The sequence below is a fragment of the Capra hircus genome, chromosome 22 (assembly GCF_001704415.2).
Source record: "Capra hircus breed San Clemente chromosome 22, ASM170441v1, whole genome shotgun sequence".
Lineage (NCBI taxonomy): Eukaryota > Metazoa > Chordata > Mammalia > Artiodactyla > Bovidae > Capra > Capra hircus.
This window is the reverse complement of record NC_030829.1, coordinates 51,290,316-51,318,124: the sequence shown is the minus strand read 5'-3', so window position 1 is coordinate 51,318,124 and position 27,809 is coordinate 51,290,316. Positions and strand designations below refer to the sequence as shown.

At 60.5% G+C, this 27,809-nt stretch overlaps 1 protein-coding gene across 2 annotated transcripts; it reads right to left on the bottom strand.

The window, feature by feature from the left end:
- CELSR3 (cadherin EGF LAG seven-pass G-type receptor 3) lies at positions 275–27,809 on the bottom strand. Of its 2 annotated transcripts, none has more exons than XM_018038271.1 (36): positions 23,818–27,809; positions 21,317–21,967; positions 20,495–20,720; positions 20,150–20,265; positions 19,743–19,831; positions 19,477–19,634; positions 18,765–18,928; positions 18,381–18,506; positions 18,125–18,294; positions 17,289–17,474; positions 16,634–16,750; positions 15,976–16,147; positions 15,689–15,830; positions 15,470–15,590; positions 14,976–15,159; positions 14,589–14,690; positions 14,356–14,370; positions 12,847–12,941; positions 12,418–12,627; positions 11,993–12,188; positions 11,589–11,744; positions 11,093–11,267; positions 10,366–10,533; positions 10,015–10,141; positions 9,720–9,926; positions 9,377–9,551; positions 9,039–9,151; positions 7,989–8,068; positions 7,352–7,475; positions 6,845–6,961; positions 6,591–6,739; positions 6,230–6,345; positions 5,787–5,945; positions 5,064–5,267; positions 3,369–4,254; positions 275–2,101 (listed from the first exon to the last, which is right to left on the bottom strand). In XM_018038271.1, the coding sequence occupies exons 1-36, from the start codon at positions 27,551–27,553 to the stop codon at positions 2,074–2,076; spliced, it is 9,960 nt and encodes a 3,319-aa protein (XP_017893760.1). In that variant the 5' UTR covers positions 27,554–27,809; the 3' UTR covers positions 275–2,073. The 2 variants fall into 2 exon arrangements, with proteins under 2 accessions (XP_017893760.1, XP_017893761.1); XM_018038272.1 differs by having other exon boundaries at positions 5,064–5,264.

Below are 27,809 nucleotides of genomic sequence, written 5' to 3'. Positions count from 1 at the left end.
CCGGGCAGACTTAGGAAGCCGTCAGGTTGCCGCCTTGATGGGGCCTTACCCTGTGCTCATACTTCAAGCCCGACTTCAAGTCGATGGGACAGAATTCAGGATGAGATTGCAACCTGGTCCAGATCTTCAATGAAATGAGCTAAAAATAGCCGAATATTCTCGGGGTGGAGGAGGGGGCAGTGCTCAGATTTCTCCCCCAAGGTCAACCCCGGGAAATCATTCATAGCCACCCTCCAACCCCATCCCCCACCCCCAAACAGAATGAGGCAATAACCATTTTCTATAGAAGTTTATTCCCAAAACAGAGCGCCGCTTCACGGAACAATTTACACAGACAGGAAAAGGAGCCACTGGGCTGGAGGGGGGACTCCCCCTCCCAGAGAGGGGCAACTGCAGAACCTAGGACATAGCAAGGACAACCCCCTCTCCCTGCAGCAGACCCTTCAACCCTTCAAGGGCTGGGGTCACTCTAGGTAAGGAGAGCTGGGGTCCTGGCTGGCGGGATTTGGCACCAGTCAGTAAAGTAGAACTTTTAATCTCCTTGAAAACTGCCTCCCAAGAGTATGCGTGAAGGAGGTGGGTGTCAGCACAGACCCTCCACAGCCCTGCATGGCCGCTGTTCCCAGTGGTAGGTAGGAAGATGCCTACTCTTACCACTGGGCCTTCTGGGCCTGCTGTTCAATAGGGGACTCAGGGCTGACCTTTGGCCTGGAATGACTAGGGGGTTAGAAACCCCTCAAGATGACCAGATTCAGGGTCCTCAAAGGTGGGTCCTCCAAGCCCCTCTCCCACTTTCTCTACCTTTCACTTGTAAACAAAGGGGGGAAAAAATTCTCAACTGTAAACAAATTGTAAAAGTTCACAAAGTTTTAAACTGTAAACAAAGTGTAAAAACTGTTTTAAACTCTTGACCTGTAAACAAAGTAACAAAATGTCAAAGCCCCCAGTTCTGGACATCAGACGAAGTAATAAAAGGGAGAGTTTGTGAACTGGGTCCTAACAGTCGTTTTTCCCTTTACAAGGGAATCAAGGAGCGATGGAACTGAGTCACTTCCTGCAGCCCGGTGCCTGGGGCCAGGGAGGCTCCTGTAAACATGGGAGGCAGTGGCACCTACATTCTGAGTCTTTAATTCCCTTGTTTTTGCTCCCTTTGCTCCCCCTCCGACATCACCCTTCAGAATAAATTCTAGCAGGGGGCAGTGTCAGGGAACCCAATGGCACCACGACATTTGTACACGGCAGGGGCAGGGGCGGTAAGGACTCCGTCCACCCTCTGCAGGAATGTCTGAATAGAGGCCTGAGCCTCTCCCTGTGGGAGAAGGGAAGCCTAGATCTGTAAACATGACATCTGCTGATCCACCAGCGCCCCACAGCATCAGTCCTGGGACATAAGGCAGTAAGTGGCAGGGACTCCGCATAATAAACACACACATCCACGGGGAGGGGCAGCGTGAGCAAGCCCCTGTGAGGAGGTCAGAGGACCCCTGTTTTCAAGACCACCCCCCACCCCGAATCCCCAAAGTGTGCCCTGTGGGACATCCAAGCAAAAGCAAAGATTAATTCTGCACTTGGGGCCCCGACAGTATGCAGATCAACCAGGGAATAGGGGGGTGGGGGTGCATTTACCCCTCCTGTCTGAATCCTCCCCATTAAGATGGGAGGAAAGAGCCAATAATTTGCCAGGGACCCAGATGGGCCCAAACTCTGAACCTCTTTCCCCTCTGTCCCCCTCCCCCTCCCAGCCCAGCCTCAGAACCCCGGGAGACAGAAAAGATGAAAAATAACATAAGCATATCTCTCTGGTTACAAAGGTACAAAACGTATAAAAGTCCTCCCCCCAGCTCCCTCACTCCCCGCGCCTGTTACATGCTTGCACACGCTCACAGATGCTTGCACACACTCAAAGACGAGCATGGACAGTGGAGCATGGACAGTCGGTGCTGCAGCAACAGGGAGAGCTGGGGGCGGGGTTGTGGGAGGCTGCCCCGGGATTGGCCCTCAAGTCCCGGAGTCTCTTTTGATAGCCCAGATCCTCCATTGACCCCGGCTGGTCCTCTTCTGCTCAGCCGCTCCTCAGGAGTGACCCTCACTTCTGGGAACTCTGCAGAGTTGAATGTGGAGACTGAAGGTGGTTGCTGAGAGTCAGGTCCCCCTGGACACCCCACCATACCTGACCCGGGCCGCCTCCCCCATCACCTTTGCCTCTCAGTCCCCAGCCTCCTTATGTCCAGTCTGCGGTTCTTAGAGCCCTTTACCCATTCTGGAACCCAGTCTCACCAGCCAGGCCCTTTGACTAGCCACCTATGTCTTTTCTCTTAAGCACTGAATGAGCACCTACTATGTACAGGTTCTGTTAAACACCTGACCAAAAAAAAAAACCTCCCAAATCTCTGCACCTCAACAAGTTTGCTACTGCAGGCCTATTTTGCAGATGATGAAACAGGCTCAGAGAGGTCAAGTGTGAGTCCAGAGCCTGAACCCCTGCTCAGTCCTCCCAGCCCTCCACAACAGTCAGACCCCAAGGCTAGGCTGCAGGAGGGCCCAGGGTGCTCCCAGCTCCCTCATCCCCACCCCTGCATCCTTCCAGAGCCTTGGGCACCTCAGATCTCCTCCTGCACCCTCACCTTCCTGTCTTCCCCCTCATCTCTGCTCAGGTTCTGATGGTCTCCTTCCCCAGTCCCAGGGTCTCCTTCCCTCCAAAGCCTTTTGTCACCCTACGGACCTCCATAGAACCTGGCCTAGTTGTTCCTCCTCCTTAAAACTCAGCTCCGCTTTTGGCTTCCAAGGCCTGGTCCTTCCTGGCTCCTCCCCACTCCCTCTCTGACTGCTGTACCCAGTCTCATTCTCTACCCCACAATCGCCCGAGACGCACCAGGTCCCAGCTCAATTCCTGTGTGGCCCACCCCACAGTGCCTCCAGGCAGGAGGAGCTGTGTATCGACTGAGTGGGCGAGAGAATGAATGATTCATTCTCAAACTGAAGCTCCACAGCCTGAGCCTATGTCTGACTTCTCCTTATCCACACTCCACCCTAAGCAAAGTTCCCAAGCAGAGACTCCTCCCTTCCCCTTCCACATTCCAGGCTACCTCTTGCCCTCCCCTCTCCAGGAGCTCAAGCCCTTTGGAAGGCACCTGACTCGCCTCCTGCATCTAGGAGGTGGAGGCCCAGGTCACGCAGCCACCTGCTTATCACCCCGCTCACTGCCAGAATTCTGCCCTCAGCCTGTGGCTCCCTGGCTGTGCCAAGCCCGGGGCAGCCCACGCTCTCTGCCAAACCTGACCCCATCTAGTGGCGGAATATATGGCAGGGTGCATGGGAGCTTGCCCTAAACTGACGGGGGTGTGAGCAGGTGGCTGGACGCCACTTACTCTGAGTCGGGCGACAGCTCCGAGATGCTGTGGGAGGTGGTGGAGCGTGGCGTGGAGGGTCCGAGCGCAGAGGCAGTGGCAGAAGGGGTGGCGGTGGTGTGAGGGCCCGAGGGCGTGCCTGAGGACTGCACGGAGGAGGAGAGAGCCGAGGAGGTGAAGGAGGCAAGGATGGAGGAGAGGATGTCCAGCTGCTCTGTGGAGGGCCCGTGGCTACAGCCGCTGGTGGGCGCTTCCCGGACTCTGAGCAGCTGCGGGGGTGGCCCAAGGCCTTCTCGTGAGGGGTGCCGGCTAGGTGTGTGGTCCAGCCGCTCCCCTGAGTTCGATCGCTTGGACAGAGAGTCCAGGGGCCGGGAAGGCAAGAGGGGGTCCCTTGAGAGTTGCCGCTGGGGAGACAGGGGCAGAGGCGGGGGCTGTGGGTCAAGGTCCCGGGCACCACGGGGCGGGGGCAACGTGCTCAGCCACTCGCAGGGTGCCCCTCGGTCCAGCGCATCCCGTGACCCGAAGCGGCCCGCTGTGGCACCAGGGTGGTCCCTGGGTGGCTGCCGCCGTGGTAGGGTGCTTCCCCGATCCCTGGGCTCCGGGCGGCCTGGCACAGCATCCAGGCGTTCCTGGGAACCAGGCCGGCTCAGGGGATGCAGGACCGGGGCGGGGGCCTCCTCCAGCCGCTCGCGGCTCAGCTGCCGCCGCAGGAGCAAATCCAGCTGTTCTCGGGAAGAGTAGCGGCTGGCGGGCTGTGACAGGCTGCCAGTGCCCCCAGCACAGATGCGACCGTAGGAGGCAGCCGGCACGGCGCGGTGGCCCAAGGTGGCTGCACGGCACCAGGACAATTCAGGGGCGCCCCGGGTCTGTGGCACCAGTGGGTACTGCAACCGGTTCTTCAGGATGCCTGCGGGAGGAACACGCGGGGGACAGCGTGTGTCCGGCGGCCAGGAACTCCCCTGGGGCTAGGGACACAGCAGCGTCTGGGATCCCTGCAAAACGGACTTGGGGGCAGAAACCATTTGGGGAGAGGGTACAGAGGCTGCTCCTGGGAATCACAGAGAGGTTGCAGGACAGGGGTTAGAGTAAGGTGGCAGTAACCCGCGGTCTCAGGAGAGGGGTGGTCCCCTTGCTGTGGGGGTAGGGGCAAACCATCCCCCAAGATCAGAGGAGGAGCAGCCCCCAGGTCAGGGTCAAAGGGACAGGGATCCTCAGGGTTGGGGCAGGAGCAGTCCCCCAGGAGTAGAGGCAAAGACCCCCTTGAGCTGGGTCAGGGACAACCCCTTGGGACCCCTGGAAAGCACAACTAGGGGGAAGAAACCTTCCAGGGGGACAGGGAGGAATCCCTTGAGTTAAGGCAAGAGTGGCCCCTGGGGTCTCTGTGGGGCAAGCAAGTCTCAGGCCAGAATGGGGCTGTCCTGTGGAACCGTGAAGCAGAATAGCGGAGCAGAACCCCCCACGCGAGGGAGACAAGCCCTCAGGGTCCCTGTGAGGCTGTTTGGATTAAGAGGATGAAATCCTCTGGCTCAGGGCTTGGCCACTTCCCAGGGTCCCTGGAGCACAGGCTAAAGTCAGTGTTTTGTTCTGTTTTGGTTTTTCGGCCAGGGCATATAGGATCTTAGCTTCCTCAACCAGGGATCCAACCTACACACTCCCTGCATTGGAAGGAGAAGCCTTAACCACTGGATCCCCAGGGAAACCCTGAGGGCTCCATACCTTTCCTCTGGCGCTGGGCCCCACCCAAGGAGGTTTCATCCCCACTGGTCAGGGCCAGGTCGGGCTGGTTGTTGTTGGCTGCGTCCTTGCTGGTGTCCAGCCCCAGGCGCCTTTCAGAGCCCCAGGTCTGCAGAGCGCAGGGAGCAGCCTCGCACTCCCCCAGGGCTGGCCAGTAGGACAGGAGGTCATTGCCGTCCATGTCTGCTGAGCCGGGGTAGATTACAAAAGTCACTGCGGCAACCCCGCGATCTGGACTCAGTGGCCCCCTAACCCTAATGACACCTGAGATCTGGGCTTTTCTGATACAGCAGCAGTAGGAATGGGAGGATGTCTCTCGGAGATCCATGGACCCATCCAGGGACTGAGGCACTGATAAGCTCCCCCTACTCTTGACTGGAGGCAGACATAGACTGGAGGTGGGGGAACCTGATGACTGAGGGGTCAGGAAGACCAGGCTGAACCCCAACCCTCAGGGAAGAGGAGGGATGACATGTCACCCTGTAACGTCCCTGACCTTGCTCGTCTGTTGCTTGGGCCCCTTCTGGGTCTCTAGCCAGCAGAGCTCAGCTGGGAGGCTGGATGGGGAGAGGTGCGGGGGCACCCCACGATGACTCCAAAGTCAGTCCCAGGAATCTTCAGGGGCTAGCAGGGCTCCTGGGTTCACACCCAAGTGGAATATGGGGTACGTCTTGGTCATGCATGGGGTCAGAGGGGTCCTATTACCTTTGGGGTGGGTAAGGAGCCTCTCGCTCTGGGCTGCCCGGCGGAGTGGACGCTGGAAACGGCCCCGCGTCCGGCCATTGTCCTCACTTTCTGAGGATGGGATGGACAGACTTCTCTCCTCCTCCAAGGACAGGTCGCTGTCAGAGTCGGAGTCTGCGCCTGGAATGGGGAAGGTCAGGAGGAACACACAGCAGTGGCCCGGGGAGGTGAGGGTCTGGAGGGAGGCTCTGGGAACTCGGGGCAAGCTTGGAGTAGGGGGCAGGAACAGGAGGGCTGGGTCATGGCCAGGAGAACCGGGGCTGGCTGGGTAGGTGCTTCCTGGAGCTGCAACCCTGGGGGAGCTTGCCCCGGCCCTGTCAGCTGCCGCTCCCACCTGGAGGCAGAAGAAAGGGGAGCGGGGGAGAGACCCTCTGAGTCCCTCCTCCCTGGCCCCGGGCCCCCACCTCCACCAGCATCTCGATGGAACATGGCCACGTCCAGGTCAGTGGGGCCAGCGTGAGCCTGGAGGCCATGGTCGGTGTGGTCAGCAGCCGAGCCGTGTCGAACCAGGACGTTGTCCCTGGAAACGCAGGAGCCCCCATCAAAGAGGGATGTGATGGGGTGCTTTGGAGGCGGGGTACCTGTGAACACCCAGCCCGCTGCACACAGTATGGCTCTGAAGGTGCCCCTGGGTGTGTGTCAGAAGGCACTGGGCAGAGGCAGCAGAGCAGAGGCCCAGATGCCAAGACGGGTGCAGCCAGCGCGAGGACCCGGTAATGCCAGCCCCGGGCTGTGTGCCCCCTCACGAGGCGGCCCTGCCCTCACCTGAGGTAGCTGCGGCCCCGCTGGCTGTCTTGGTCCTGGGTCCGGCCGGACCGGGCGCTGCTCACCGAGGAGACGGTGGAGGCACCGAGTGTGATGCGGATGAGGCCGCTCTCCTCGAAGAGGGCCGTGTTGTTGTAGGCACCAGGCCCCTGGGGCAGTGGAGGGGACAGGCGCGTGAGCCAGCCCTGGGGAAGCCTCCAACACTGGCCTCCTGGGTCCCCTACCCCGACTCCTCTGCCCGGAGGGCCCCTCACCGTCCCAGGCGCCGGCCTGGCCTCCTCGGGCGCTGCCTTCCTGCCCAGACAGGCTGGTATCCAGGCAGCCCGGGCGTCTGCGTTCAGGACACAGAAGAGCAGCAATACCACCAGGCCCTGCGGGTCAGCGAGGATCAGAGAGGGGACAGTGAGGGCCATGAGAGGTCAGAGCAGGGCTGTGAGGGGGTCAGCTAGGGCCAGTGGAAGTCACTGAGGGTCAGCAAGTGGGATCAGTCACTGCAGATGAAAGCGAGGCAGTGCGGAGCCCCCGGGGGCACCCGTAAGGGAGTGAGGGAAAGGCAACAGAAGTAGTGAGAAGTCGTGAAGGTCACTGTGCACCAGCAAGCGGCCAGGACCTCAGCACTGCTGAAGGTCAGTCCAGGCTCAGCAGCAGTCCGCTGTCAATCATCGGGTGGGCATCAGCTCCAGGCCTGGGGTTCAGGCCCCGGGCCCCACCCTACTGAAGCCCCATCTGGCCCAGAGTCAGGGAAGGGGTGCCAGGGTTACCTGGAGCCCACAGAGTCCAGCGTGGAGGTAGTGAAAGGCCAGGATGCTGTGGTTGACCGCCAGGAGGCCAAAGAGCCAGGAGGCACTGATCAGTAGAAGGAGCAGAAAAGAGCTGCGAAGGGTCCTGCCGCGGGAACGTGAAAGGACAGGACACGCGAGGGTCACGCGGGGCTCACGTGGGGGACGTGGGAGGACACAGGGACGTGGAGGGAAAGGAACTCACACAGAGACGTGGGGGTCTCAGGAGGGCACTAGGGGAGTCTGGAGGCCACAGACGGAACCAGGAGAGTACTCAGGGAGCCACGAGGGGACATGGGGAAAGCCGACTGGAATTGGGAGGCGGGGCATGAGAGAAAGCATGGAAAGCACATGGAAACACGCAAGGCAAAGGGCAAAGTGAGCCATCCAGGCCTTGGGAGACTGGAGAGACAGCAGGGTGGAGACAGACGTGTGGGGCCAGAGTAAGGCAAGGGTACCAGAGAGGGACCGCTGGCTAGGGGATGAAGGGTGACTTCATCACCCTACCCAGAATCTGGAGCCCAGCCTGAGCCAGGGGTGCTCCGGGAAGCCCCCCAACCCCACCCAGGAGAGGGCTGCCATTCTGAGAATCCCCCACTTCCCCAACCAGCTGACTCACAGCACAGAGGTCTTCTTGGCCTCCCTCTGCCCAGTGGAACAGGACATGCGGGCCGCGAGGAGAAACATGGTCCCATTCATCTGGAGCCACAGCCAGACATACGGATCAGGGGCAGGGCAGAGAGAGATAGAGAGAGTGAGAGACAGACAGACAGACAGGGGCAGAAGGCACTGAGACTCACAGAGAGGCGGAGCCCGTGAGAAACAGACACAGATATACACAGACACACACACACAATACATAGATCAAAACTAAGGAGAAACAGAGGAGCTTAGAATCACAGAAAAAGTCAGAGATAGGGAAGCAGTTCAGTTCAGTCACTCAGTCGTGTCCAACTCTTTGCAACCCCATGGACTGCAGCATGCCAGGCCCCCCTGTCCACCACCAACTCCTGGAGTTTACTCAAACCCATGTCCATTGAGTTGGTGATGCCATCCAGCCATCTCATCCTCTGTCATCCCCTTCTCCTCCCGCCTTCAATCTTTCCCAGCATCATTGTCTTTTCAAATGAGTCAGCTCTTCACATCAGGTGGCCAAAGTATTGGAGTTTCAGCTTCAGCATCAGTCCTTCCAATGCATATTCAGGACTGATCTCCTTTAGGATGGACTGGTTGGATCTCCTTGCAGTCCAAGGGACTCTCAAGAGTCTTCTCTAACACCACAGGTCAAAAGCATCCATTCTTCCACTCTCAGCTTTCTTTATAGTCCAACTCTCACATCCATACATGACTACTGGAAAAACCATAGCCTTGACTAGACAGACCCTTGTTGGCAAAGTCCAACAAAAGGAAGTCCATCAAAAGAAAGCAGAGAGGGATGGAAAAATAGAGATGGAGAGACAGACAGGTAGGGAGAGCAGCCGAGTCTGTGACCCCACATCTCCCATCTCCACGCCAGCTGGGCAGGAACAGAAGAGGAGGCCGAGCCCAGGAAGCCTGCAGACTGCCACCTGGCACCCCTCGGCTGATACCACCACACCCGCTGCAGGGCCACCTCCCACCCCATCCCACCGAGGGGAGCACAAGGTGGGACTGAGTAGAGGGTACTCACCACAAGCACAAGGATGACAGGGCCGGCGAAGCTCCAGATGAGGGGCTCATGGATCGAGATCCAGCAGAAGTCAGGGTTCCCGTAGCCCTCAGGATCCAGGCCAACCGCCAGGCCTGCGGGGAAGAAGGGACAGGATGCAGGGGGTGTGTCCCAGAGCTGCCGACCAACCCTCTCATGTACCCGGGGAGAAGCTGGGGTCGGGGCAGGGCAGGCTCCTCCCCGAACAAGTGGCACGGGGGGCTGAGGCTGGGGTCACGATTAGGGGCAGGGCTCAGCCCACGTGATGGATGGAGGTCAGGGGTCACAGGCCTGGACGGGCCAGGGAGCAAGGTCCTCACCCAGCAGCACGGCAGGCACTCCCCAGCCCAGGGCGTGGTAGAAGCGCATGGCGCCGCGGTCCACGTTGCGGGGCTCCACCTGCATGCGGTAGAGGTGCAAGCCCTGCACGAGCAGCCACGCGAAGGTGCCCAGGAAGAAGTAGTGCAGGAGGATGGCGACCGCGGTGCACAGCAGCTGGTGGGGGTTGGGGGGGCATCAGGACCTCTCCGCCTCACCCCGCCTCTGAACCCCCAACCACCGCACCCCACCCCAGCACCCCGCCCCAAAGTGACTGAGCACCCCCCCGCCTTCCTGGGCCAACGAGGTCAGCAGGACACGGGTCCCCCGATGCGGCCCCTGCACCTGGTTTTGGGTCCTGTGGATCCCCAGCAGGAACAGGAGCTCAGCCACCCCCAGGGCCGCAGCCACATTGGCATGGATTCCCCGCATGTTGGACTTGAGGCTGCGCAGGCTCAGCAGGACGGCCGCGGTCAGCAGCAACGCGGCCACAGACACCGCCATGACCACGTGGGTGAACACCGCCAGCAGCTCCAGGTCGCCCTCCAGCCGCTGCAGGGACAGGGAGGGTCACAGGGGCTGTTGGGCACCCCTGCCCTTTGAGCCTCCCACTCTTTCAGCTCCCTGAACCCAGCCCCACCTCACGGGGGGAGGCATCCATGAGGACCCCGAAGGTGCCCGTCCGGCTGCAGCGACACCGTGCGTGGGACCCGTTCCTGTGCACCAGCTCACAGTCCCGTGCAGTCCACAAGCCGTGCTGGTCCGCCCTGTGGCCACAGCGCAGTCAGACCGACCATCCCCTCGGGGGAGAGCCCAGTGCCAGGCAGGGGTTTATGAGAGGCTCTGGGCGGGGCCACGGGTGCCTAGAGTTGGGGAGCTGCATTCCTCATGGGTCTGGGTGCACAGGGGCATGGGTGGGGCCCCCAGGGGCAGGCTGGGCCTCCCAGGGGGTACCAGGGGGACCAAGGGTTTCCAGAGTGGAGGTCCTCACGGGCCAGGCGGGTCCCACTGCACGCAGATGGCCTTGCTGCGATTTGCTGTCTGTAGCAGGCGGAACTCCAGGCTGATTGGGGACTCCAGGACACCCCGTAAGAAGTTGCGTCCATGGAACACAGCCACGCTGACCACCGGGGAGTTCATAACTGGGTTCTGGGGAACCCTGAGGAGACACCCCACCTGGGCTTGGATGGCGCCAGCCTTCCCAAGCTCTGACTGCCCGCCTCCCTATTTTCCCTTGCCCAGAGCTTGGGGCGCCCTGGGCTGGGTGTTGTTTCTGAGAACCCCTTCAGCCTCCACTGAGCAGCATCAACACCAGGAGTCCCTGGCCTGGTTCTGCAGAGTTACAGCTGAGGGGCTCTGGACCCACTGCTCACATTGGAGCCTGCAGCCTCAGCAGCTGTAGACTGTCTCCCTGCATGCCCCCAGCTGGCCTGCTTCGGTCAGCCCATCTCCATCAGCCAGTCTGCCTGCCTGGCTGGCTCCTGTATCCTTTGTGACTGGCCCAGCTGTGGCTGTGTGTCTATCTAGTCCCCCAAACACACTGACACAGCGGAGCCCGGTAAGGACGAGACTCGCAGAGCAGGGGTGTGGCCAGGCGCGTCTCTGGATGATGGTGAACCTGCTTGTTTGTCCACCATAAGTGCGGGGCGGAGTCTAAGCTGGGGCGGAGCGTGCGGGCAGCCCAGGGGTGACAGGCCTGGGGGTAACTCTACTCATACCTGGCACCCCGGCGCTCTGCCTGGAACTGGGCAGGAAGCAGACCCCCAAGGGTGCGGTAAACCAGGAGGATGACAATGGAGATCCCAGGCTCGGGCTCGGGCTCTGGAGGGGCTGGTGGGGGCGCCACGCTCGAGGTGGTGGCATTTTCCATGCTGCTGCCGCTGGGGTACAGAACTGCCAGAGGAGGGGGAGGAGCCGCTGTCAGTGACCTCTGACCCTCAAGCACCCACAGACCCAGCTCTGACCCGGAGCCAGCATCAAGCATGGGAATCTCTTCCCTGAGGATCCAGAACCAGGGAGTGCAGGGAGCAGGTGCCAGTGAAGAACTCACGGGCCCCTGGGGCTGAATCCCAAGTATCCAGGGCTGTGAGAGGTCATTTGCGGTGAGGGGGAGGGTCTGGGCAAGGGGAGAAGTGACAGGAGGGCCATGTGGGGTTCCACTTTGAGTGGGGGTGGGGCAGGGAAACGGGACCCGGCCCAGGGGTGACCTCTCACCTTCAGCAGGGGACGGCCGTGGGGCCTGGGAAGACAGCAGCACATGCGTGTGAGGGTCCCAGGCATCCTGGCCCCGGAAAAGGTTGCTGTGGTAACGAGGGTAGCGACGGGTCCCCCGGGTGGGACTGGGGTGCTCCATGCGGTCGATGCTGAGCACTGCCCCGGAGGAAGAGGGGTGAGACCCAGCAAGGATCTCCACCCTGTGCTGAGGGATCCCCGCCTCCTGCCTCCCCCAACTCTGGACCCAAGTCCCACCACCCATATGGCCTCCCGGCTACCAGCGCAGAGCCTGTGTCCCTGCCAAGCACAGTCTTGAGCCACTAATGTTGCCATCCGTAGCCCCCGCCCCTCAGATCTCCGGGTCTGAGTTCACAGCCCCCTGCCCCAGCCCACCCTCCACATACTGATGTTGGGTGTCACCAGCCCCACAGGGTTCAGGTACGTGAGTTCCATGTTCCTTGCGAGCGTGGCTGCGTACTCTTCCAGGCGCTGCACCAGCCCGGCGCTGCCTGGGGAGCCCCCGGGGGCCCGCTGCCCCAGCGCGGCCCACAAGTCCCCGGTCTCTGGAGCGAGCAGTGCAGAGCCGGCCCACAGCAGATTCTGGGAGGAGGGAGGTAAAAGCGGGCCCAGCCAGGTGAGGACACGTGAGGGCATGCCTGAGGGGTCTGGCCAGGTGCTCAGGGGGGCCCCAGTAGGCAGGGAGTAGGTCTGGAGTGGACAAGGCGGGAGAAAGAGCCCTTGAGGTTCACTTCCCGGGGATCAGGAGGGGCCTGAGCAGGGGAGCGGGGGTCCGGGGCCAGGGGATTGGGAGCCCCGGCTGTGGCCCCACCTCATTGAAGTGGGCATCCTGTGTGGCTGTTAGCCCGAAGCCCTGCTGGCGGCTCTCAAAGGCCAGCAGGTGGGCCAGCAGGCGGGCAGTGACTCGGACATCCTGGCTGAAGTAGTGGTCGGTGTGGCCGGTCACCTCCCGCAGCCTCTGAGCCAGCTTCTTGGCCTCCACCGTGTCCAGGACCGTCTTATTCAGCTCCAGACCATCCAGCTGCCAGATAAAGAAGAAGCGGTCACTCGGTGGTCTCTTCGGCCTTTCTCAAAAGCCTCATGGAAAGAAGGGTTTGGCCAGATTAAAAGGCCACACAGAAAAGCCCAGGATGTCAAGGGCTGGGGCATGATGTGTAGGGCCCGCCTCGGGCCTAGGGAGACGGGCCAGGGCTCTGCTGGGGCCAGTCTTGTGTGCAGGGCAAGGTACAGGCAGTCTCACCAGCAGATTGAGTTCTCGGAAGGCCGGGGAGGTACAGTTGAAGAGGTCAGGCTCCAGCCAACCCCGGTCCTCGTCACACAGCCGCACGGCCGCACCTGAAGGCGGGTAACCCTCAGTCAGTTCTGGGGCCTGGACCCCTTCACTGAGGAGCAACCGCAGCACCCTCCTCTACCCCAGGGGAAGCTCTGATGCAGGGACCAGGGAGTAGGCATCCATGGCTGCACCCCTGGATGGAGAAGACCCAATCCCCAACTCAGATGGGCCCCAGACACTCATCAGTCAATTCTTAGAGGTCTGGGGACCATTTGAAACAGCCATGACATAAAGGAGGACACAAGGGCAGGACTGCGTGTGTGTGCGTGCGTGTGTGTGTGTGTGTGTGTGTGTGTGTGTGTGTGCGCTATGTTGCACTTAGTCGCTCAATCATGTCTGACTCTTTGCGACCTCGTGGACTGCAGGCCACCGGGGTCCTCTGTCCTTGGGGACTTTTCTGGGCCAGAATACTAGAGTTGGCTGCCATGCCCTCCTCCAGAAGATCTTCCCCACCCAGGGATCGAACCCAGGTCTCCCACACTGCAGGCAGATTTTTTATCGACTGAACCACCAGGGGAGCCCAAGAATACTGGAGTGGGTATTTTATCCCTTCTCCAGGGGATCTTCCCGACCCAGAAATCAAACCAGGTCTCTTGCATTGCAGGCGGATTCTTTACCAGCTGAGCTACCAAGGAAACCCTGTGTGTGTGTGTGTGTGTGTGTGGGTGGGTGGGTACGTGCGCACCCAAACACACAAGCCAATGCTCACACCTACACACAAATAGATGCTATGTGACCCAGGACAAACACACAGACACACAATGCTCCCTCTCTCTCTTTCTCTCTCACACACACACACACACACAGACATCCAGGTTTTCCAGTAGAATTTTGTGACCAAAATAGGGTGGGGATCACAATTCTCACACAAAATTCAACTGCCCCAAAGACTTTGCTGCCATCTCTCCCTAATCTGTGAGACTGGAATGAGAACTGAATGAAATTGACCTGGCCCTTAAGAGAGCTTGTTGCCACCAGCAAGAGGGGCAGGAAGGGTCCCCAAAAGACAGACAGAGGCACGTGCACAGGCACAGGGAACCACGAGAGAGCATGCACACGCAGACAGCCTTGGCCCAGCCACGGCGGGGGCCCCAAGCAGCGCGGAGCCTCCTGTGGGGACCTCAGGCAACAGAGAGGAGTCCGTGGGGTCCTCCAATGGAGGGCAGAGGTCTTTCAAGACCTCGGGCAGTAGAAAGAGGCCTGCGGGAAGCTGAGGAACTGAGCAGGAGTCTACAAGGACCTTAGGAAGTGTGTGTGGGGGGAAGGGCCTCCAGGGACTTCAAGCAGTTGGGAGGAGCTTTTAGAGACCTCAGGCAGTGGGGAGGGGTCTGCAGGGACTTCAGGCAGCAGGAGGGGTCTGCAAAAGCTCTGGCAGTGGGAGGGGGCAGCGCACCTGAGCAAACACGTACCCCTTACCTGCACCCCGCAATCCTGCCAGAAGCCAAGAGAAACAGATGGAGGCTCAGTGAGGGTCAGGGGGAGGGAGCCAGAGCCCCAAAGAGGTAATGAGGGACCAATGTCGCCCCCCACCCCACTCCCACCTCTTGGCAGGAATAAGGCCAACCAACTCAGGGAAAGAGGTGGCTCTAGCGGTCAGAGGACAGGCCGATCGCCACCCTCAGCAATGTGCCTGTCCCCCACGTACTCACCTAGGGCCCCCCGAGGACAGGGCACTGAGGCTAAGATGCCAAACTTGGTCTGCGGCCACCACACACCAGATCTCAGGGACTTGGGGCAGGCATCATAGAGCACTAGGGAGGAACAAGACAGTGAGGCAGGCAGCCAGGGGCTGGGGCCAAGGACGGCCACATCTGCTGACCCCTCACCTACGCCAGGCCCACTGCCTACCACTCTGCTGCTGGCCTCAGGGGAGCTGGCCCGTCAGATTCTGTGACAGGCCATCAAAATACTTGGGGCCAATGTGGGAGCCCCTGAGCAGCGCAAGAAGCCACCCAGAGCCCCTACCCAGAGAGCCAAGCATGCCATGGGCCTTGGCGGCAACATGCCAGAGCCAGCCTGCTGTGGAGTCTGCTCACCCCGGCAGCCGCTGGCTGTCACCTCTGCAAAAGGACTGTCACAGCTGTTGCACTGGCGGCCAAGGGCTCCTGGGCGACAGGGGCACTGCCCGCTGTGGGGGGCACAGGAACGTGAGGTGGAGCCGACTGGGTAGCAGTCGCACGGCAGGCATGAGTCGCTGCCCCGCGGTCGGTAGTGGAACTCCTGTTTGAGAAAGGGTCAGGGGCCGGAGGTCAGGGGTCAGGGCTTAAGGCGAGGATTTCAGGTCAGGGATTGGGGAGCGGGTGGAATCAAGGGCAAAGGGTCGGGAGAACAGTGCTCACAGGCCAGAAGGAAGACGGGCCTCAAGGGAAACATAAGGGAGGGGTCAGATGTCAAGGACAAGAGGTGGCAGTTAGGTCACAGGGTAGGGTAGGGGAAGGGGTCAGGGGCTGCGTCAGGTGGCAGAGCTCAGCAAGCTGGGTAAGAATCACAGACTGTCTGCAGCACAGGTAAAGGTCAGGGGCCGGCACACCTTGCAGTGACACTGTCCATTTGTCTTGTTGCAGTTGGGGTCAAAGCCCTTGTGAACGTCACAGTTGCAAGGGCCACACGTCGGGCTCCCCCACCAGCCCCGTGGGCACTGCTGGTCCATCCTGGGGTGAAGAACCAGGTGAGATGCCTCCGCCATAGCTCAGGGACCCTCCCTAACCCTCTCTAGCTCTTTCCATCACCTCAGCCCCCAGCCCCTTACCTGTGTTCACAGTGGTGCCCGAAATAGCCACCTACACAGTCGCAGGTATAGCCATGGGGGGCCCCCGGGAGATGCCGGCATGACCCCTGGTTCTGACAGGGGTTCAAGAGGCAGGCGTCCACACAGCCTGGGCCATAGTAACCTGTAGGTCGGGTCAGGGAGCTGAGGACACTGGCTACAGAGCATGGGAGGAAGCAGCACTTGTCCTTCTCAGCCCCTGCCTCCTCTCCAGGTCCCCCAGTCTTCACCATGAGCCCCAGATCACCCTGCCCCGACCCAGGCCCCACCTGGCCAGCAGGTACAGGAAAAGGTTTGCCAGAGGTCTCGGCAGTCAGCATGGGGAGGGCAGGGCCCAGAGGCACAGGCGTTGGTCACGACACAGCCAGGTTCCACATTCACTCGGTGGCTTGGGGGAAGCAGGGCTGGGGACCCCGAAGGCGTGGAGCCAAGCCATACTCCCTGTGGGCATAACCGGCAAGGTGAGACCCATGTCAAAGCACCTCAGCGCCGAGTCCAACAGAGCCACCCACATGGTCTGGTGACCCCTGACATGCAATCTCCCTACAAACCCCGGTGTGCTTAGTTGCTCAGTTGTGTCTGACTCTGTGACTCCATGCACCATAGCCCCCCTGGCCCCTCTGTCCGTGGAATTCTCCACGCAAGAATGCTGGAGTGGGTACCCTAAACCCTGATCCCATACTCCCATTTAGTGCCCCCATGAGAACCCTAATTACGCTCTCCTTGACACAGGCCTCTAATGGCCCTTGATAATCCAAGCTGGACTCACCTCCAGCAGCACAGAAGGGCCTGACCTGCTTTTGATGGCTCTGGACACCACTACCCCTATAGCAACCTCCAGGTGAATGCATCTCGGGTCTCAAGACATCCCTGATCTCTGACCATTCACCCTAATGCTCCACCTCATATTTGCACGCTGACCCTCACCTGGATACAGCCAACCAGACCCTGAGGAGCCTCCTCTTCAGCGCCATGGGGCAAGCCTCCCACATGGAGTCGCTTTACCTTCAGGCCTTGCAGCTCACTCCCCACCGCCAAAGTGTCCTGGGGGAAGGGGACAGTCAGCACTGGGGGTGAAGGGGGGACCGATGAACCCTTGCCCTACCCCAGTGTCAGCCTTGGCCTTATCCTAGCCTTGCACCATGCTCTGGACCTCTGGACCAGAGGGCTGGTCTGGGCATGAGATGTTCTTGAGCACAGAGGACCTGCTGGAGCACAGGGGATGAGTGACAGGAAGGTTTAGTCAAGATCTGGGCTCCGGACTGGGTCCTCTCTCCTGGACTCCAACCAGACCCTGAAATTCCATGATTTTGAGCTGGGACGATCAGGAGACCAGAAGAAGTTTGGCAAAGTGCTGGCTACAGAGGTACCCCAAGACCAGGCCAGAAATCTGCATAGCCTCCCTGACATGAGGAGGGCGGAGCAGGGTAGGCTTAGAGCAAGGTCATGAGGACGGGGACTCAGGAGACAACATCAGACTGTGCAGTGGACGGAAGAAGAGGAGTTGGACTGAGGGGGGTTCTGATGAGGTGGGTCTGGTCGGAAGGCTGAGAATGGACCACCCCAGGGTTAGAAGTCAGACCTGGAAGAGGCTGAAGTCCAAGGAGACCATGAGGACATGGTGGCCCCGCCGGCCACCTGGCTCCTCCTGCAGCTCCAGCCGCAGATCGTGCCACCGGCCGTCACTGACTATCACCTGATCCAGGAGGAGGTGGGCAGCCCGGCCTGAGGCCCTGGTCACTGTTACAGACAGCAAGCCCCGATTCAGCTGCAGGCAGAGAGGCACAGCCCTGGGGTCAGAGCCCCACACTGGGCTGGGGCCGGGAGAGTCAGGAGGTGGGGTCACGAAGAGCAAAGGTCAGTACAAGAGGGACAGGCTATATTTGGCATGGAGGGCCCCGTGCCAGGGCACTCTATGCTTCTGAGAGTAAAGTTTAGGGGCAGGGGTCATGGATTAGTGCAAGTGGCGGGGAGAGCTAGGCTGGGATGCTGCACCTGCAGAGGATATGATAGTGGGGAAAAGGGTCAAGGGCCAAGGTCGAGAGCAGGGTCAAGCATGATCAGTGCTCCTAGCAGAGAAGTATGCTGTGGATGTGTGTGTGTGTGTGTGCACGTCCACACACGCGCGCACGCTTCGTCTTTCAGTCATGTCCTACTGTTTGCGACCCCATGGACTGTAGCCTGTCAGGCTCCTCTCTCCATGGGGTTCTCCAGGCAAGAATACTAGAGTGGGTTGCAATTTCCTTCTCTAGGGGATCTTCCCAACCCAGGGATCAAATGCAGGTTTTCCTGCATTGCAGGCAGCTGTTTTATCATCTGAGCCACCAGGGACCAGGCCTGAAACCACAGGAATGGTGCTGGTGGCCTCAAAGATTGAGAGCTGGGGGTCTAGGGAAGGGCTCAGGAGGACAGACACACCTGACAGAGGAGTGTGCTATGTGGCCCGGCCTGGACTTGCATCAGGACCCCCTGCTTCACCCGCGTCCGAAACACCAGCCCCAGGTACCAGGGCACAGACACGGCCACATCGTTTCCAAAGTCCCAGCTCAGTGTGCCGTTGCCACGAAAATGGTGGGGATGGGCCATAGCTGGTGGGGTAAAAGAGCAGAGTCACAGCTTCATGTTGAGGAAGCTATACTCCACAGGCCCTTCCTGCCCTGGGCTGCCCACTCACTGAGCCGACAGTCTTTGCCTCCAAAGCCCACCGGGCAGTCGCAGCTGAAGCCACCCCAGCGTTCTGAGCAGATGCCGTTGTTCTTGCAGGGGCCCGAGTCACAAAAGTGCAGCTTGGCCTGGCAGCCTGAGAGAGGAAAGTACATGGAGGACATGCGAATACGAGAGAGGGCATGAGCGATGGACAAAGCACAGGGCCCGGGGGGCTGAAAGTGCCCAAGATCTCAGCCCCATGTTCTCGCAGGGGGTGGAATTGGTAGGACTCAGGTCCTAAAGGCCAGACTGCAGCAGAATGCTTGCCAGAAAAGGAGACAAGGAGGAGGTCAGAGTTTGAGTCCATCCATAAAGCCCTCCATCTTTTCCCTATGATGGGGACGTGGCCTACCTGCCACGGTGCCATTGTTTGCGACAAAGGATGCCATGTCCACTCGGCGGCCATCGATATGCAGGTCCCGCATGCAGCCAACGAAGTCCTTGTGGGACACGGGGAAGTTCTCGGGAAGGTTGGGGACACCCCCCAGGAGCAGAGGGCCTGTCAGGTCCAGGGACCTGGGGGTCAGGGGTCCAGGTCATTGGTGGGACTGGGGCCAGGGTAGGTTTGCTCCTGGGCTGGGGGAGGGGATAGGAAATGGAGGGGGTAGGACTCAGAGGGTAAAGTGATTGAATGGGGAGGGTGAGATCAGGCTGAGGAAGGACTAGGGCCTGACTTCAGCTGTGGGGTGCAAAGGAGAGTTTCTGATGGGCAGATGGTCTGGGCAAAGGGGGAAGAGGCTGGGGTTGAGGATGAGGATGAAAAAGGGAGGCAGAAGGGTGGCTGGGGGGGGCGGTGATAAGGGTCAGGCAGGGCTGTGGGGCATTGGCGAGACCAAGTGAGTAGAGAATTTGGGGGATTGGGTGCCTGGGGGAATGTGTACAAGCGGGGAGTCCGGGGTAGAACACAGAGATGGGGCTAAGGTGAGGTGGGGTTTCAGCGTTCGAGTGGGGAAAGTAAACCCTGGTGGTTTGGGCAAGGACGGGGAGTTTGGAGGCAGTATTGGAAGGGTGGGGGTGGGCTCTGGCAGGCAGGGGGTTTGGGGCGCAGGGGCTGGGGAGCTCACTTCTTGGAGCTTGTTTGCGTGCCGGCAGCTGCGCATGAGTAGTTGCCAATCTCAGCCCCAAACTGCAGAGCCACAGCCGCATCGCAGTCATCCACGCTCAGCACAGCCACCTTGTCCTTGGAGGGGCCCTGAGCACCCCCCAGGGCATCTGTCCGGGGCTAGAGACCTGGCACGTCACTCAACAGGACCCCCAGGGGTCACCTGGTATCCCAGAACCTGGTATCCCAGCTCCTTCCCCGCACTCCCAGGCCGAGGGCGGTGCCCACCTTGTTGTAGTATCTCAGGTGCACTGTGTGCCACTGCCCGTCACTGAGGCCCCCTGGAACCGTGGGGCTGACCACTGTGTTGGACTCACCTGCAGGGTGGATGTGTATGGGGGCTGGTCTGGAGCTGCGGGGCCTCCCCTCCCCCTACCCAGTCATGCAAGCACAGCTACTCCCAGGGTGACCCTGGATGCCTCAGATAGCTTCCCCCTGCTGGTGATCACACTGGCCGGACCAGAGTGCCTCTGGACACGTGGGAGAAGCACAGCCTTCATGGAGAAAGTGGTCTGTTGGGCATGGGTGGAGCTACATGCTCAGGAGGGCCTGGGGGGTTCACACCTCCCCCACGCCAACTCACCCACACATGCACCCCCTCGCCCCTACACTGATTCACGGGAGGGGGCACCCACCAGTGGAATATGTGAGCCTCACTTGCCCAGCCACGAGCTCCAGGGCCAGGAAGTCGTGCTTCTCGTTCAGGCGTCCGTTGTAGAAGAGCAGCCCACTGGGCTGCACCGTGGCGAACCTGGGGTCGGGGAGGGGCCCGTCACAAGCAAGACCCCCTGCTCACACCCACCATCCCTGTGACAAGAAGGTCTGAGGGAGCCCACCCAGGCTAGGTGAGGGAGGAAGTGATGAGGGAGGGCGGGGAGGGGGGGTGTCCCATGGGACGCCAGGATGGGGGCAGTCAGGAGGCCGGGTCTTGGAGGTGGTGGGGACCCCGTGCGGGCGCGCAGATGCGGGCGAGCACCTACGAGAGGGACAGCGTGAGGTGGAAGCGCTGTCGAAGGCCGCGGAACATGACGAAAGAGCTGGGCGGGAAGGAGCGCGCCGCCACTTCGCAGCGCGGACCCTCGAAGGCACCGCCCGCCGGGCACTGGCAGCGGAAGCCGCCGTCCGGCCCGTTGGCGCAGGTGCCCCCGTTGCGGCAGACGCCCGGGACGCAGCGTCCAGCCTCCGTGTCCAGCTCGCAGTCTTCGCCTAGGGGGTCAAGTCGGCGGCAGAGGCGGGGTCAGACCGCGCCCTGCCCCCGGCTCCAGCGGGCCCCGCCCCTCCGAAGGCCGCGATCTCCGAGTGAGAGCCAAGATGCAAAAGTCCCGCCTGCTGTGGGCATGCCCCAATTATACCAGACCCCGCCCCCTCTCCCCTTCCGGCCACGCCCCTGCCCAGGGTCACGCCCCTCCTCTTCCTCTGCCCAATCAAACTTCGTCGCTTGCTCAGCGGTGTCTGACTCTGCGACCCCATGGACTGTAGCCTGAAGGGCTCCTGTGTCCATGGAATTTCCCAGGCAAGAATACTGGGGTTCGTAGCCATTCCCTTCTCCAGGGGATCTTTCCCACCCAGGTCTCCTGCACTGCAGGCAGATTGTTTATCATCTGAGCCACCAGGGGGTTGGCCCAGCCAAGACCTTTATTTCTTCACGGCCTTAGGCTCCCTCTCTGCCAGGTTCTACCGCTTCTGGACTAACCGCGCCCAACTTGACCCCGGGTGGCTCAAGAGTGATGCCCAATGCTCACTTGCACTGTAGTTCCGCCCCCACTCTGCCTGATATTCATCTAGCCCCGCGCCCCGCTCACCCGTGAAGCGCGGCCGGCAAACGCAGGTGTAGCCGCCCTCACGCCGCGAACAGGCGCCACCGTTGCGGCAGGGGTTGGAGTAGCAAAGGTCGAGCTCCGTCTCGCAGAAGTCTCCCGTGAAACCGGGCGGGCAGCGGCAGCGCAGGCCTGCGATGGGCTGGATGGGTCTAAAGAGCGTAGAGGCGGAGGCCAGGAAGGGCGCAGAGGAGTCAAAGCGCAGCACCGACACGCACTTCATGTAGTTCTCGCATGGCTCGCGCAGGCACACGTTGTCGTCGAAGGGCAGCACGTCCAGCAGCGAGCGGGCGGCCAGGGCGGCGCGGCGCACGTACAGCTGCTCCTGCAGCTCCTCGGAGCTGAACCAGGGGCCCGCGGAGCCGGCTCCAGCCCCGCGGGGCGCCAGCGCCGAGAAGCTCACGTTGAGCACGGTGCCCCCCACGTCCGTGTCGTTCTGGATGTTGAAGATGAAGACGTCCTCGGCGGGGGTGGCAAGTACCGCAGCCACGCCTTCCAGGAAGTGGCCCAGTAGCGGCGACAGGAAGCGTTCCTGCCACATGTTCTCCAGGCGCACGGTCAGGCTGTTGGCCAGCAGCTCCTCTGTTATGATGACCACGCGGAGCACACACTGGGCGGTCACACTGTGCAGCCCATCTGCCGGGGGAAGTGGGGGGAAGAGGTCAGTCTGGAGTCAGCGGCTGACCCCAGGGACAGAGAAGGGTTACTGGCCCAGTCCCCCAGCACCTCTGTGTTAGTGGGCTGACCCTACCAGGACACAAGGGGGTCTGGGCTTGTGATCACCAACTCTCTCAGCACCAAGGTGTCAACAAGGTACTGTTTCCTGTCCCCTCCCTCCCGCATGGGGAAGGGCCTGAGCCAGGGATCAACCCACCCGCTCTCTGCCCCCCAGTAGGGCCCAGGGGTCAGCAGGTCATTCCTCCTACAGCACACAAGATGGTCCCTAAGTGATCAGTAACCCACCCTTCCCCAGGTTTATGGTCAGCAGGCCAATCAGGATAGAAAGAGGAGCCAAGGCCACTGATGACTGACTGTCTTTCCTCCCATTCCCCAGCACTGCAGAACTAGCAAAACATCCCCTCCAAGAATATCCCCTAGGTGAGGGATCACCTATTCCCTATCTCTGGTTAGCTAACTGCCTTCCCAGTTCACTAGAAGGGTCCCTAGGCCTGTGACCACTCAACCGCATCTCCCAGAACCCTGGGTCAGCAAGTTTCTTCTCTCCAAGAGAACCCTGGACCCTGACCTCCTCCGCAGCATCCTTGGATCAGCAAGCTGCCCATCACCCCAGACCTGGGTCCTGCGATTTCAGTGGCCACCCTCAGAAATGAGGATGAGGTGCTTATATGCCTCGTCTCCACACATTGGGTGGCTGACAGGGTTTGTTGTCCAGGGAATTGAGGGATGAATGCAGACGTGCCTTCTTTGGCAGTGCCAGGAGTCCTATGCCTCAGAATTGGAGAATAAGCACTGGTAAAGTCTGTCCCAACCCCTGCAGCCTCCAGTATTTAGGCCTGCAAGAGCTTTTCCCACCCGCACTCTCCTCTAAGGGAACAGTTTGTGAAAACCTTGGTCCATGGCTGCAGAAGAGACAAGTGGATCTCCAGACCTTCTCCCAAAGGCCAGAGCCTTAGTCAGCTCCATCGAGAGCAGCCAGGCTAATATGGGTCTGCTCTCTGTCTGAAGCTGCCAAAGGAAGATGCTGTTCCCGACCACTAAACGATTGGCCTCCCTCTTCTCCACAGGCTGAGGGTCAGAATGGACCCAAAGTAACTCTTCATCTGAACAGGGGTATGATGCTGGCTTTTCCTGGGATATCCAGAGCATTACTGCAGCCTTTCAGAAGGAGGAGAGCAATCCCTAGTTAACAAGCAGACGGTTCTTGGGCTTCCCTAGTGGCTCAGTGGTAAACAATCCTCCTGCCTATGCAGGAGACAAATGGGATTTGATCCTTGATCCGGGAAGAGCCCACGTGCCACAGAGCAACTAAGTGCGTGTGCCACAACTTACTGAGCTGTGCTGTAGAGCCCGGAACCACAACTACTGAGCCCCTGTGCTTCAACTACTGAAGTCCAAGTGCCCCAGAGCCCACGCTCTGCAACAAGAGAAACGATGGCAATGGGAAGCCCGCATGCTGCAACTAGAGAGGAGACTCTGCCTGCCACAACTGGAAGAAAGCCAGCACAGCCAAAAAGAAATAAAAAATGAAATGATTATTTAAAGAAAGCAGACAGTTCTTTAAGAGTCTTTATGAGGTCTGCTCATAATGAATCTTTGGGGTTCTGCGGAGACTGTCCAAGACCCTAAGCAGAGACTATATGACCCTAACCTGGGAGGTCTTTGGCAGGTCCTGTGGGATGCAGGAACCCAGTGCTTAAGGGATTCTTGGAAAGTCTGGAAACCCCTCTTTGAAGTGCCTTGTGGGGGGCCCTGAGGACCTGACAGGCTAAGGTCACTGGCTCACATGCTTAACCCCCGCCCCTCACCTGTGACAGTCACCAACATGGAGGCCACCAGTGGGCGGTTGTTGTCTAGTTTGCGGCTGAGCCGGAGCTCCCCGCTGGTCTGGTTGACCACCAGCAGCTGCAGCTCATTGCCCCGCTCAAAGGAGTAGAAGAGGTGGTCGGAGACATCTGGATCATAAGCTGGGATGCGCCCAATGATGCCTGAGGGGAAGGTGTCCGAGTGGTTGGATACGTAGTTGTTGAAGAGGATCTGGAAGTTGTTGAGCACAGGGCTGTTGTCATTCTGGTCAACCAAGCGGACGTGTACAGTGGCCCGACTGACTAGAGGGGCTGATGTGGCCTGCACAACAATTACGTATTCCTGGCGAGCTTCGTAGTCCAGGTCAATGAGTGCCGTCAACTCTCCCGAGAAGATGTCCATTTGGAACAGCTCGGGGATGTTCCCCTCCACGATCTGGTACATTATATGAGCATTGGGGCCTTCATCCGGATCCACTGCAGTGATCTGGGCCACCACCGAGCCTACAATGCTGTTCTCCTTCACTCGCACCTCAAACTCCTCAGCTGGGAAGACCGGTGCATTGTCATTGACATCCTGCACTGTCACCTGGATGCTAACTGGAGTCCGGAGTGGGGGCACACCTCGGTCCACTGCGTAGGCAGTCAGTTCATACACTGGCACTGCCTCCCGATCCAGCCGCCTCACGGTGCGGACAATGCCAGAGGTGGGTTCAATGGTAAAATCTCCATCCCCATCTTCCCCGTTCTGGAAAGTGTACTGGACCCGGCCATTGGCATGAGCATCCCGGTCAGTGGCTGAGATCTGCAGGACGCTGGTGAAAGGCGGGGCATCCTCGGAGACCAGCCCTGTGTAGTGGGAGGCCACAAACTGTGGAGCGTTATCATTCACATCATTGACCATCACCTCCACATAAGTAGTGTCTGCCTTCTGTGGGATGCCATTGTCCCGAGCTGTAATAGCCAGTGTGTAAGTCACCTGGTCTTCATAGTCCAGGGGGGCCTGCAGGGTAATGGCCCCTGAGTCCGCGTCAATGCGGAACTGGGGCAGGTTGTCTTCCAGGAGATAAGTGATGCGAGCGTTCTCACCCACATCATCGTCAGAGGCACTGATGACCACCACGGTGCTACCCACTGGCCGATCCTCATTCACACTCACTGAGTAGTGGGCGCTTTGAAACACAGGCCGATGAGTGTTGGCATCTGTGATGTTGATGTGCACATAGCAGTGATCGTGAAGGGCACGGTCAGATGCAGTTAGCACCAGCTTGAAGTAGCGTTCCTGCTTGTAGTCCAGGGGCAGGGCCAGCGTCACCAGACCTACACCCCCCTGGGTGCTGATAGCAAAGCGATTCCGAGTGTTGCCTCCTGTGATCTGGTAGCTGATGGCACTGTTGGCATCACGGTCTACAGCAGTCACACTGACCACACTGGTGCCCACAGTCGCATCCTCATTCAGTCGGAGGTGGTACTCCTTCATGGTGAACTCAGGCCGATTGTCGTTAACATCCAGCACAGTCACTGTAACACTGGCTGAGGCTGAGAGTGGGGGCGAGCCATGGTCTCGGGCCTCCACACCAAAGAAGTAATGTTCCACAGACTCACGGTCCAATGGACCACTCACAGAGACCCAGCCAGTGGCACTGTTTATCACAAAGGGTGTATCAGGTGCCACACCAGTTAGGGAATACTCCAGTCTGGAATTCTCTCCATGGTCTGCATCCACTGCCTGAATGTGGATGACTGAGTGGCCCAGGGGTGCATTTTCCAGGACAGAGACCTGGAAGGGTGTGCTGACAAAGATAGGAGTATGGTCATTGATGTCCACCACCTGGATGCTGGCCAGGCCGGTGTTGTTGGACAGCGGGGGGCGGCCTGCATCCTGAGCCCGGATGCGCAAGGCATACTCTCGCTCTGCTTCAAAATCCAGAGGGGCCACCACCTGGATCTCGCCTGTAAGGCTGTCAATGGCAAAGTGGCCGCGGCTGTTCCCACTGATGATGTTGTAGTGCACTAGTCCATTGGCATCCTTATCCCGGTCCGTGGCTGTGACGCGTAGCACCACCGTATGGGGGCGCACATCCTCGCGCACCTGTGCCACGTAGCGTTTCTCGCTAAACTGGGGCGCGTTGTCATTCTCGTCCAGCACGGTTATGTGCACACGCACGGTGGCGGAGCGCGGCCCGGGCTCTTGGCCCTGGTCGCTGGCCTCCACCACCAGCTCGTAACTTTCCATGTGCTCGCGGTCCACGCGACCGCTAGTGCTGATGAGGCCCGAGCGCGGATCAATTTCGAAGGCATCAGCGGCGGCGGCGCGCGCATCTGGCGGCCCCACAAAGCGGTAGCGCAGGTTGGCGTTGGGGGGAGCGTCACCATCTGTGGCACGCAGCTGCAGGATGGGGTAGCCCTCTTCCACGTTCTCGCGAAGCGTCTCCCGGTATTGCGCCTGCTCAAATACCGGCGCGTGGTCATTGCGGTCGGCCACTGTAACGGCCACCATGGTGGTGGCAGAGAGGCGCGGTGAGCCATGATCCTGCGCCGTCACGCGCAGGTAGTGGCGATCCATGCTCTCGCGGTCCAGAGCAGCCTCTGTGCGGATAAGGCCGCTCTGCGGATCGATGCTGAACAGGTCCAGAGAGCGGCTGTTCATGAGCGCAGCCAGCGAGTAGACTAGGCGCCCAGCCTCTCCGGTGTCCGGGTCCTGCGCCACTACGCGTAGCACCGCGGTACCCGCCGCCTCATTCTCCGGCACTAGTGCCTGGTAGTTGTACTGCGGAAACTGTGGATGGCGGTTCGCGGCGCGACGGGGGCGGGCCCGGCCCTCTAGAGGTACTCTCCAGGCTCCAGGCCGGGCCGGGGCCCCAGGGGGGCGCGGCCCGGGGCGCTGCGGGAGGAAGCGGAGGCGGAAGAGAGCTCGGGAGCGCATGCGCTCGGGCTTCGGCTCGGGAGCTGTCCGAGACTCGCGCGGTGCTGAACCAGACGCGGGAGCTGTCCTCGCTGTGCGAGGTGCTGAATCCAGTCCGGGGCCAGATCCCACGGCCCCGGGAGGGCGGTCCGACCCTGTCCTCCTCGCTCGGGATGTCGCTGTTCTCTCGCTTTGACCCCTGCGCCCTGGTCCCCACAGTTCTCCGCAGCAGCGCGTGGTTCCCACTTTTGGGGAGGAGCCTCTCCCAGTATTCCTCTGAGAGGACACAGGCTGAGAACCACGGGGCCGAATCAGAAGGTCCGAAGGGAAGGGAGGATTGTTCTCCGGGCCTGGGACCCCTGGGGACAAACCCTCTGGTGACAGACTATCTCTTCGCAAAGGCCCTGTCAGCCTGCAAGAGGAGACCTCTGGGCGCCAGCATAACAGAGACCCTGGTCCTTGTCCTGTCTCTCGCCCGCGGCTGCCAAATGTCTTGACCCCATATTCCGCTCCCAGCCCCGGCTGCTCCGGGGGCCCTCGACCGTTTTGGGCGCTTTGCCTTCCCCCTCGGAGCCCCACGAAGACAGGTTCCCTGACTCCCAGGCCAGGCTCTCCATCCTCTCGGACCCCGGGCGGCTCGGGACAAAGAGCTAAGGCTCCGTTGCCGATCCGCGCCCCTGGTCCCGTAGCAGCAGCTACCCCCGGATCCCAGCCGTGGCCCCCACCGTTCCCCAGCTCCTCCCGGCTAAGAGGGAACAAAGAGAGGAGGGAAAGGAGCAGGAGTAGCGGGGTCGTCGGCCCCCTGAGACCCCACCACGGCTGCCGCCTCGCCATCACCCCCCACTTCCCCACACTGCCTCCACTGTCCTCCACCCGGGTCCAGGCCTTGGGCCCGCCTCGCTGCTCGGACCCCCACCCGGACCCCTGCCGCCACCCCAGTCCCCTGCCTCTAGGCCTGTCGCTCCACGCCGCCGCCACCCTCTGGGCACCATCTACTTCGCGGCCAGAGGCCCTTTGGCGAGCGGCCCCGGCTTTTGCCGCCCCCACCACAGCATCCCTGACGCTGCTGCCGCCTCCCGCCGCTCCAACA

Excerpts from the sequence above, each read along its gene's own strand:
- CELSR3 (XM_018038271.1), bottom strand. The coding sequence starts at position 27,553 with ATGGCGAGGCGGCAGCCGTGGTGGGGTCTCAGGGGGCCGACGACCCCG. Across the intron at positions 12,628-12,846 it reads TCCGAGAACTCAATCTGCTG|CTGGATGGTCTGGAGCTGAA; the intron begins GTGAGACTGCCT and ends TTTATCTGGCAG. Across the intron at positions 10,142-10,365 it reads CAGTGGGACCCGCCTGGCCC|GGCGGACCAGCACGGCTTGT; the intron begins GTGAGGACCTCC and ends CTGTGGCCACAG.